Raw genomic sequence first — 12,128 nt, 5'->3', positions numbered from 1 at the left:
GCTCCCCTCCCTATGACACGGTGCCCCCATTTCATTCTAACCTACACTCATCTCTAGAAAATAAGCTCCAGTCCTGCTACCATAAAATAGCCGAATTTGCCACAGGTAGCTCATACTACTCACATCACTGCCAAGCCTTAAAAGAATTAAAGTGGCTGGAATTTCCACATCACTTTACCTCATTCAGCTGTCCATAGCACATAAAATGGTCTACAATCCAAATAACTGCCCTTAAGAACATTTCAATACTCTATAGCCCCACCAGAACCCATTGCTATGAAAATAAACAACTCATAACTGTTTTTTTATTTATTTTTTTGTGTTTGGTACATAAAAAGTCGGACACTGCCTTTAATCATACATTATCGCTAAACTATGGAACTTACTTCCAACCAACCTAAAATATTCTTTTCCTTTCTTAATTTTCAACCTATTCAATATTTACAAAAAAAGGTGTGTGTGTTATATATATATATATATATATACACACACATACATACACACATATATAATCTTGCAAATTGCATCCATAGACAAATTTACTCCAGTAAATGGTTACAGAAATTTTTAAATTTGGCAGCAGTTTAAATTTACACAAGTACATGAAACGGTTCATGTTTAATGAATGCCAGCTAGCCAAACAAATACAAACAAAATAAGCTTCCCAGAGCTGCAACAGGGACACCTCCTCCACCCAATACAGAACAAAAAGGAGGCAATAATAAAGATGACCAATTATAAAAACAAAACACTGAACAGAATTCTGAGAACTTCCTCAAGCACAAACACCCATCAAATTGTTGATGTTAAGAGAATAAACTTAGGGCCCCGACTTCAACTTTGTACACGCTGGCAACCCTACATTTATGACGAATAACTAGACGAGTAAGGGTAGACTGTATTCTATGGTTAAACAGCAAACTGCTAACAGTTATAAAGCTCTTCCTCTCCGACTAGGTCAGGAAGTAAATACTGGAAGAGATTAACAACAGCTTGATCCACAGTTATTTCCTAGGCTTAATTACCACATGAAGAATCTTGTGTTGCCTCTTATACTTACAGAGCAAAGTTAGTTTTACCATTATACAGTTCTATACAAACTGTAAAGATGTAGATTCTCAGTCCCGAGTGAATATGATCCAACTGAAAACAGAATCAATTTATGCTGCATCTTTATGAACAGGGTTTGCTAAAATAACCTGAACCGATATCCCTGATTATTCAGCAGTGTCCTAGAGCTCCTGGATACCAAGAAAACATAGCTGCTACAACAGGATTCTAAGACAACTGTTTTCTGATGCAGGGGCTTCATACTGTTCAATACTCTGAATGTCAGTATCTAATGTATGCATATGATCCTGTAAAATCATAGGACGTTACTAGGCTATTGGCCCCGAGGCCCTTACAAGCCTAGCCAAGAATTAAGACCATGTTTCAACAAGTCAGCACCCTATGCCACTGTCCAGCAGGGACACGTGGAATCCAACGGGTGAATTTTCCTATTCTCCATCCAGTTATCCAGGTTGTGCTTAAAAAGGGTTAATGAGGTCCTCTGCTTGACATCGAAAGGGAGTCTCTTGGACACAAATCCGTCCTGCCAACAAGTCCTATTGATGTCACAGACCAGGCTGAGGTTGCGTGTGCAGGTTACTCGAGTGGAGCCTGACTTATGGGATATGCAGCAGTCTACTCAAGGCAAGTTCCGAGATTGCTTTGCATGCTAGACAGAGGTCACCTCTCAGGACTCTGTAAGAGACAGAGTAGAGGGAGAGGGCCTTTAGTCTGTTAGGGTACAAGTCAGAGGCCCTGGATTCTCCTGGTGAGGAACCTCTATGGTCTCTCCAGCTGCTGCATGTGCTTTGTGAGGTACCTGCCAAAAGGGGCATTGTACTCAATAAATGAGTCTTATAAGGGAAAAATACAGAGATGTTATGACCACCTTGTCCCTGGATAAGATACCCTTACTAATGAGGTGGGCCATGTAGAAAGCATTCTGTACAATGGAGGCAACATGGTAGTCAAAAGTCCAGTTTGCTATCAACATGTGTGCCCAAGTACATCATGACTGATTGATAATAAGGTCCTAAGTATGCAATGTGATAATCTGTGGGGATGTCACTCTCCCCAAATGGGATGATGATGCATTTTTTGGCATTCAGTTTGAGGCCATGTTTCTGGCACCAGTCATTTGTTTGGGTGAGACCTTCTTGGAGGATGCCCACATCACTAAGGGAATTAATAACAGCACCCAGCTTGCAGTCATCTGCAAACCTGGTCAGCCATAGCCCACTGGTTTTGGCCTGCACCTCAGAAAAGTATATCCCAAACAGCAGAGTCCCCAAGACCGATCCCTGGGGTACACTGCTCATTACAGCTCTACTGCTTGAGGTGGTTTCCCTATTTTAACTAGATGAGTTCCATCAGTGAGCCAATTTGCTACCCATCTGGTAACATATGGATCAATGCCTAGTTGAGAGAGTTTATTATACCCGAGTGGGGAACAATATCAAAGGCTTTGGAAAGGTCAAGGTAGGCAATGTGCACCATCTTCTCCTTGCCCTTGGCCTTGGTGACTGTCTCAAAAAAGTCAACCAAATTTAACATTCATGACCTCTCTCTGATGAAACCAAACTGTGTGGAATTGAGTGTCTAGAGATTGCCAATGTCCTTGTTAATGAGGTCCATGATAATCCACTCCATAGCCTTGCAGATCAGGCTAGTTAGGCTGATGGGTCTATAATTTCCTGGATCGGTGGACTCTCTACCTTTGTGCAAAAGGATGGCAGCGGTCGTCCTCCATTCGGCTGGGACAAAGCTGGTACTCAGGCTTTGGTTGAATAGGGTGCCTAATGGTGCTGCAAGTTGGGAAAGTCATGTAAAAAAATAAAAAGGCAAAAATAAAAAGCAGCAGCTGTTATTTTTAAAGACTTAACTTTTGTCCAAATAAATCCTTGGTGAAATCGGCATTAATGTCATCAAGAAACAGTGATTGAAGTGTTAAAACCTCCTTTACTCAAACTGTCAATATTTTTGGTTAAACTGCCTGCTTATCAAGAATAGTGTGAAAGCTAGCATCTGTTTGAGAAGCTAAAGACATGGAATCCATAATACATAAAATATTTGACTATAGCATGAATATTGTTGGCTCACCCAAAAAAATTAAAACACAATGTAGACTGTAATTCCAAAGAGTTAGAAGCAAATAGCGCTGGTTTCAGCAATAAAAGAGAAAGAGCTTTGGAATAGGTAAAGACTAATGAGAGATATCTGCATTTTCCCCAAGCAGATCATTTTCAAGTCCTGCAGCTGAAACAAACCAATATAAAAGTCTCCGAACAAGAAGCTAAATATTTTAAAACTGTCTGGAGATTAGAATTTAGAAATCTTTTGCCAGTGATGTATTCCCCTAACTCCTATGTAGCCAAAGATGCCACAAACAAATTTTTTTTTTGGGGGGGTGATGTAGGATATTCCCTTAAAGATTTTTACAGGTGTTTCACTGCAGGACTGAAATGGAACTTTTAAGATGAGCATTTTCTTTACTCATGTTTGCTCACCTGCAATTAGTGAAAAGAACAAAAAAATGAATGCTACACAGAAAACGCATCTCAACAATATAAAAAAGAGATACAACAGGGTAATCAAGGAGAAAACTGCACAATTTGCACTACAAAGCACAAAATGAGAACAATAAACTGATTTCACTTACTGTAAAATGATTTTAATACAGAACCGTAAACTAGGAAATACAGATCTGAAGGTGTTCCTTCTCCCTGTCAGCACACCATGTGCTGCTGTGTCATTCCACCTTAGGCAGATCTTCAGTCGATACAATGTTCCAACTTTTATAAAATGTCCAACACTTCACTGTTCTGGTGTGTTTGTGCCATTTAAGCATGTTTTGTAATCAAGCCAATTTCATTTGACACTGAATCTTGCATCCCGAATAGGAGATTCTGTGAAGAACGTTTTCTCAAACAATTCCCTTTTCACAACTTTAACATAATTTACAATATATTACTGCAGCTGCCACACCAAAGGCCCTTATTCTATCATGAATAATTTCTTTGCAAATGTGCCAATATGTGAACATTGATGACATGTATTTTAATTAACTACTAAAAATGCTGTTAAAAGATCTTGAACTAAGTGAGCTTAAAAACATTTTAAGAAACAGTTTAATAAATCAAACATTCATAGCTTGACATTGCTCTGCATTTTCCTGTCTTTTGCAAGCCGTACAATTGTACAATAAAATTACCCCTTGCCCTCTTTGTATACAATACTGTATATTCATTTTTACCATTTGTTTGCATTACTAAAGAGACATTTAAAAATGTATGCTATGAATAAAAGCAATAGGGCAAATTCCTATCCAGTAAACATGAAGATACCACTTCATTTCCACAAGTCACTAGTAAGTCATGAACCACAAAAGGAGACTAATGTGCAATAACTTTGGATTTGTTGGTATTTGAATAACTATTTTGATTACTATTTTACTTTTAGTTATTTCATTAACAGCCAAGCAATTTCATGGCACATATAGTATACAAAACATGTTTATATACTATACAACTGATACTTCTGTTAATAATTCTTTATACTTTGACCATCACGTCTCTGCGGTAGTTCAGAAAAACCTTCTACTTGGCTCATCTACTTTCCAAATGCATCTTCTCTAGATCCAAAGAAGGCATTGTTACTCTTTATCTGTATGTCAGCAGACTAATTATTTAATATAATGCAAATTTCTGAAATTTATGTATTTATCTAAACGTATCACTCAACCAGACAGACCTCAAGAGATTCACAATTAGTAAGATAGGTGGCCTCAAATATCTAATTTAACGAGACAGACTGGCAAATCTCTCCCTATACTAAAGTCTTTTTACAGACTCCTCCACAGTGATCTGTGTCTAGACATTTAAGCCGTGAACAATCAAACCATTAATATGCAGAATAACTAGTTCCTCAAAATAACCACACAAAACAACTAAACCTTCATCAGAAGACAAAACAGGACATGGTGGCATGATAAATTCATATTCCAACATATTCCCCACCTCTGAAACAAACTTCAGTTACATGCCAAGCAGACACCATCCTTGGCACCTTCAAAGTAAATCTATGTTAAGTGGATGGGCAGCTGCAAAGTCTCACCAGTTTATCTTGAGTTGCCCTACTTCAGCATGGAGGAAACTTCTAAATATGTATTACTGGATACATTTGTAATGGTTTACAGACTGACTGATTACCTGGTAACCTTTGGAATCTGTTCTCTCCTGGTCTCCTCTAAAAATGGACACTGTCCAAAAAAGCTAACCTAATTAATAAAACATAAACATAAATACAATCGTTTAAGGTATACTATAAAATTACAAGGCTGATCACATAGTGACTGGCTGTGAACTAACAACAAGGTAATGCGCTTAATGTAAATGAACGTGCATTAACTAAAACTTTGCTGTCCTGGCAACCACGTTAAATAAAATAAACAAAAATAAAGCTACACAGATAAAATGATAGTTATCACCAAAAGCAGTTTCACTCCAAAATGTAATAAGCACAATTCCGTTAGTTTAGCATTTTAGCAACTGGAGCATTTCTCCCCAGGCCTCCGCTGAAAACAGGCTCTGTGGAACCTAGTCGGACTTTCCCGGTCAACAAATGTCAAATAAAATAAATAAATAAAATTTACTCTGAAAAGCAGCAGTGAGCAGCAGAGTAACACACTCAGTACTGTTTTTCCACCATAGTAATTCTGGAAAAAAAATTCACAATATGATCTAGAGAACAGCATGAATGTAAAAATACCCTCTGGTAGAAAAATGAATGGACACATCAAAATAAAGTATCACATTATCTGACTAAGCCTAAAGCAATGGCTTAAAATCCCTGCATACTATGAGCAAGTCCTTCACCAACATAAAGAAAACAGAATCTCAACTTAATATGTGCATACATGTGTGGGACTAAGTGTGTAAGCAAGTTTGTAAAGGCAGCTGAAATATTTTGCGATATTGGCACCTGTTTACAACCAGAATTTCACAATACCACACAATCAGTTGACAGAAGGATTCCTTGAATGACTACCCTGAAAATTACACACAGTTGAAATTCCCTGCACAATAATTAGTTAAAAGAGGCATAGAAACTATTTCACACTAAAATACAGTGCAAAACATAATCATAAACAAACTATTAAAACCAAAATTGAAACAATACATAATACATGCAATCCCAAATGCAGTAAAACAATTGTGGATGTGCATGGTACATATATTACAGCATACCCAGCAACCATAGGGCACTCACCGTTTAGAGCGGTATCTCACTCCCACACCACCTCTCAGTATACGGTAATGTGTGTACTATGCACAACTGTCATGTCTTATTCCGTAAATATTGACTGAGTAAGGTCAAAGTGATAAATGATTTCTCCATACCAAGGACCGATCTCCCACCAAGGTAAACAGAGCAACACCTCAACTTGGCATATGCATACATACACATGTGGGCGTGTGCATGTGTAGTGCAACTTGCTACAACACACTAAAAGGAGTCACCTACGTGGCCTATTTCTACCTTGGGATTCTAATTTAAAGTGTTACAAAATTATAATGGTATTTAAAGTCTTATGGAATTTAACAACATGTAATCTTTCATAGTATCTGCTGCATCAAGTTCCAAATGCTTCCAAGCTAAGACGCAACTGCATTACACATGATTAACAAAACAGCAGGTGTGACCCAGCCTAGTCAAACACACCCTCCCAGTCATACTGCTGCACAAAGATGAACTTGAAGTTAGTATGAATTCACACAGCTAGCAAAAATAAAAATACTGCAACATTTACTCTTTCCTCCAAAATGCAATTTTAGTTTTCTACAACGAACATAAGCAACCATATTTAACTTATGCACAAGTTAATTTTTTATGGCACCAGTTTTGACAACTCATTTGTAGTACTCACCTCAAAGTTTCATAGTTCTCATATTTATACAGTCTTCCAACTTTACAAACTACTTCATACATGCCTTGCTAATGCTTTGATGACAGTTAATGTGAAGTTAAACAGAAAAGCAATTTATTTTCCCACGGTTTTCGATTATTATTTGCTGGGAAAGAAATTACTCCATTAATTTCCCTATTCTGTGAATTTTGTAAACTACCTAAAATTTTCATTATTCCAGCTTACTTGTACAATATGGTATCCAGATCTTCTGCAAGATATCAATGGAGGATTCACCACTGCTTAGCCCCTTGGCAACCTCAAATGACTGAAAATTAACTAGCAACTGTCCCTAATTCATTTGACAAACTCCTATATGCATCCAAGTGTCTTGCTGAGTAAAATTTTAGGACGACATAATACAAAGTATTTAGAACTTCTGCAGGACAAATTGTACACCCCCCCCCTCAAAAAAAAAAAAAAAAGGTTCTTGATCATATTGGCAAACAACAAAACAATCTGTCCAATACTTAAGAATTCTAAAAAAAAAAATAAATAAAATGCGTTATGATTTAATACCTTGTCAGTGAAAAACTCTGAGCACCTTTTTTCACATACCAAACTTATAAATTAAATTGCAATACCTTACCCTTTTAATGATACAAATTTAATTCTGATACTTTGTGCCAATATTTGCTAAGCCTTTGCACACTGTGGAAAATGACAGACTAGTGTGTTACATACGTACTACACATACCATACGTGCAGTCATTAACTCTCAAAAAACAAGGAATATGTTACTCTAATGACTAATTATGTGGTAAGGCACTTTCTTTGGTCACTAAAATATCTGATACCCATGCACAGATCTCATCTGTTATGTCCATAAACAATCTTTACAACAAATACACATCAAATTAATAATTTACCGTGTAAATACAAAGTGTATCAGGTTAAAGTGCGCTGTACCATGAAGTCTCAAAGATATCCTGCATCAACCAGGGATGTAGCCAGTGAATTCCATTTCGTACTCATAGATGTTCATTGATAGCCCCCCCCCCCCCAATCTACCTGGCATTTACAAAGAGGTCATATCACTTGAGCTGCTGCCCCACCCCCTCCCCCCAATCTACCTGGCATTTACAAAGAGGTCATATCACTTGAGCTGCTGCCCCACCCCAAACTTAATGTGTGTAACATTTTCAGCTGCTCAGGCAAAAATACTAGAGGTATTTTTTTTTTAGATTTACAATCTGCTCTGTAAGCAAGCTATATATATATTAGATGCATTAAATCCAGGTGGTTATAGACATCATATGGCTTGATAAATCCCAATGTTTTGAACAGGTTCAGAAAAAAATGTATTCTTTACAGTACAATGAGTATGTCTGGCTACACCCTTGGTATCAACGTTGTACTTCAATATTTCTGGGGCTTTTCTCCCATGACTCTACCAATAATTGGAACTAATATTATTAACAAAATAAATAAATAAATAAATAAATAAAGGGGGGTTGGAATAATGGTCAAGTTGTTTACCTCACAGAGACAGGATACAAGGTCGGACTACCATCCTTGAAGGAAAATGACTGGGCTTAAAATGGTCTGCAAGGGCAGCTAGCCTAGCACTTACCTATGACACTATGATCTTAGTCTCAAAGATATGCTAGCTTCTAATTTATTTTCTTATTTATTTCTCTGTTGACAGGTCTATCAAACTAAGATAACTATAACACAAACCACTTTAGAAATTAGAGAATACAAGAATATACCCAGTAATAAGATTGCTATAAAAGTAACATTACTATAAAACAGCTACAAACATTGCTTATAATTCATTAAAACTATTCCATCTGTGGCATACGAGACCAATCAGTAAGTAAAAATGCACTGATGAAATAAAATTAGGTGTGAAGAGGAGGAGGTTTTTAAGGATGAGTGCGTGTGCAAGTGAGTGGTATGGATGAGCTACTGTGGCAAGGCTGGCCGTCTGGTGTAAACCTTGGCTCAAGACAATTGTCACTGCTGAAGTGACACTCCTACCCCATGTACAAAATGGGGAAAAAGGGGGTGAGGATGGATGGATGGACATAAGAAATAATTTAAGAGGTGTACAAGGAACAGGGAAGAATTTCGAGAAGCAAGTAAGTTAAAGTGGGTCTATATTATATCATTGAACGCTTAAAAAAGCAAATGCTGATTGATCGACCTAATTTAAGCGAAAGCTTACAATCTCGAACTGTCAGATCAGCGATTTTTTTCCCGGGGGGGGGGTCGCTGATCCAAAACACATACACACAACACAAGCACACCAAACAAACAGAAATCTACACACATACACCTAAAATCTGATACCTAACCCTACACTAAACTATGCACACACCACTAACTACCCACTTACCTTAACCCAAACCCTAACCCTAAGGTCCGTCACTACTGCACACTCACCTCACCCGCTCCCTAACCCTAACTCACATAAATCCGCCCTAACCCTCATGTCCACTCAATCGCACACACACCTAACCCGAGCAATAACCCTAACTCACCTAAATGACCCTAACACTCACATCCACACAATCGCACACTTACCTGAATCCGACCGGTAACTTTCCACCATAACACTGGAAATACCGAAGCAACAGAAACGGACAACCAAATTCTTTCCCTAGGAAAAAATGAGTTTCTGCTGCTTCGATATTTGCAGTTTCGTGAAAATAAGTTCGATCAATCAGTGTTCACTTTTTTAAGCGTTCGAGGATATAATATAGACCCATTAAAGTATATGTCAAACAAGGATGTAACCTGGCATGTTGTGTGTACATCCCAGTGCACATTTTTTTTCTGGGCATCTCTCAGAAACATTATGGCCTGCAGTCAAAAACATCTACACTTGTTTAAACAACTACCTGCAACAAACATTTACATACAACATTATTACAGAAAGCAATACTCTGCAAAACAGTGTAAACAATACTTTATAGTTGCATGAAGTTAAATGGTCTGTGTGTTAAGGGACTAAAATAAAAACAGAGTTACCGTGTACAGGGGAAGTTTCTGGAAGTATGTATACTTTTATTGCTTGCGGGACAACAATGTAGGCTCCGAAATGAAACAAAAAATAAAGGCTATACCTCTTGTATCAACACAAATAAGAGTGAAACACCAAATACCTCTTGTATCAACACAAATAAGAGTGAAACACCAAATATGTTATCCAATGAAAAGTGTATGCTGAGTAATAATTTTGGAACATGCCATTTCCGCTATGTAGGCAAGTTCACTGTGGTTCAATCTGGCAGATGTAATAGAGTTTCTGCTTTTAAACTATTATAAACACCATAATATAGCTTCACAAAACATCCATGCATAACTCTCAACCATCCAGATTTTCGCAGAATGTCCAGATTTTTGTCTCATATTTTTGGCCTGTTCCTCTGAAAATGTGTAGTTTTCTGGCAAATCGGTGAAGACTGAAGTCACTAAATAATGACATATATTTGAGTTTCATGCTTCATAACCTTCAGGAAAGGCATACTAACATAAATCCTGCTATTTTAGCAACTTCTAAGTTTGTAAGGGCAATAGTTAAAAACTATCCCTATTTTTGAGCCTCCGTCCTCCCTGCCATTATTTTGGGATCTGTCCAGATTTCTTATGCTAAGAGGTTGAGAGATATGCATCCATGTTATACCCACTCTGCTCACAATAAGCGAGATTAAGAACTCCCCGTCGACAACAGCAATAAAAACAGCAAATACAGGTGTAAAGAAATAGCCTCAAACAAATAAAAGGATCCTGAGATCATAATATTCCTGCAATGTAGCCATCCATGCCATCTCGAAACTGAATGAAAACAAGCAAACAATTGGAAACTTATCAGAAATGTGGCCAATACCAAACCTGCCACTCTCCTTACATAAAAAAGAAAACAACCACATTAAATGTCTAATCAAACGTTGACGAGTCTTATAAGTGCGAACATTACAATGAGCCTGCAACACCATTAATCTATACATAGCTCGCGCTGCTGTTCCAGTCTTCGCGCAGCATATCCTGTGGATGCCTCCTCTCAATTTCACCAAAGGGCTCCCTACCAGAATCAGTCCAAAAACAAAGCAATAAAGGCAAGTCTCATATGTTCCTTCTACCAACATAAACAAACATCAAGATATTCGCCCAGAGCAAATCTGAGACTGCAATAACCGAGTGACAGGTGAACGTTCCTTACCAAATACCATAGCACATTTAAAGACGGACGTCAACAACTGCATTCCAGTCATCTACATGAGCCACCTGCAAAGAGTACAGAATTCAGTCTAACCGTCACCCTCCCATACAAATCCACACAACTGTCCCAAAACTAAAATATGTATCAGACCGGGGGCACTCGGGTGGGTTAAGTGGGTGGGTCGCTGCCGCAGGGTGGGACTGCAAGACCAAACTGTCCGCGATGGTCTATTCGCACGCAGAGACTCCCTCTCCAAAAGCTCTTAGGAATCTGATAGTGATTATAACCTCACCTTCTCTTGCCGACGGGAGGTCTTCAAGAAGCCATTCTTTGGATTCATTTTTAATGGTCCATTGGCCACTGAAGTTGTGTGCCCATTAGCCATTTGGCATAAGTTACCGTTCTGCTTCATTCTTCACAAGTTTCTAAGCAGCTATAACTACTGATACTTGAAAACGACTATATGACATTAACGAACAAAATAATATATTTTTTCTAAAATTCTAAACGTCTACAACTGTAATAATCCCTTCCCCAGTAAAGGGACCAGCAAAAAACCGGAACCCTGGCTTAGCCTGCAACCCGGCCCCCGTATCAGACTCTCTCCACCCTTAGCAACCCCTATCCGCTCCAATCATAAACAGAAGCGCGAGCTAGAGGTGGGACTAACTTAAAAGGTGGGGTGAGGGACGCCTATAAGTTTGCTGCTTGTTATGGGCCTCTTAATCTCTTTTAATTTGTGATGCCGCCTTATTTTCAGTCCGTTCTTAACCAACAAAAGTATTTCAGGGCGTTCTGCCATGTGCTGTCCCGTCCCTTGCTTGGCTGTATACAGGAATGGTCACAGATCAAACATACCCAATGTTTACTTTGAAGTGTGACAGCCTATAATTTGCCATCCATAAAATGGCAGTGTGCTATGAATGTTATACATGCGCATAGGGC

General features: G+C 38.3%; 1 protein-coding gene across 1 annotated transcript in view; it reads right to left on the bottom strand.

Moving 5' to 3' along the window:
• LOC122803824 (serine palmitoyltransferase 2-like) overlaps window positions 1-11,806 on the bottom strand; it is a 581,324-nt gene extending 569,518 nt beyond the window's left edge. The window contains exon 1 of the mRNA XM_044073509.1: window positions 11,476-11,806. Within this exon, the coding sequence (XP_043929444.1) occupies window positions 11,476-11,595 (120 nt within the window). The 5' untranslated portion in view covers window positions 11,596-11,806. The remainder of the gene's footprint in view (window positions 1-11,475) is intronic.
• Between the last annotated feature and the right edge of the window lie 322 nt (window positions 11,807-12,128).

Source organism: Protopterus annectens, chromosome 6.part0, assembly GCF_019279795.1.
Source record: "Protopterus annectens isolate FY-2018-M chromosome 6.part0, PAN1.0, whole genome shotgun sequence".
Taxonomy (NCBI): Eukaryota; Metazoa; Chordata; order Ceratodontiformes; family Protopteridae; genus Protopterus; species Protopterus annectens.
This window is presented reverse-complemented; position numbering and strand designations above follow the sequence as displayed.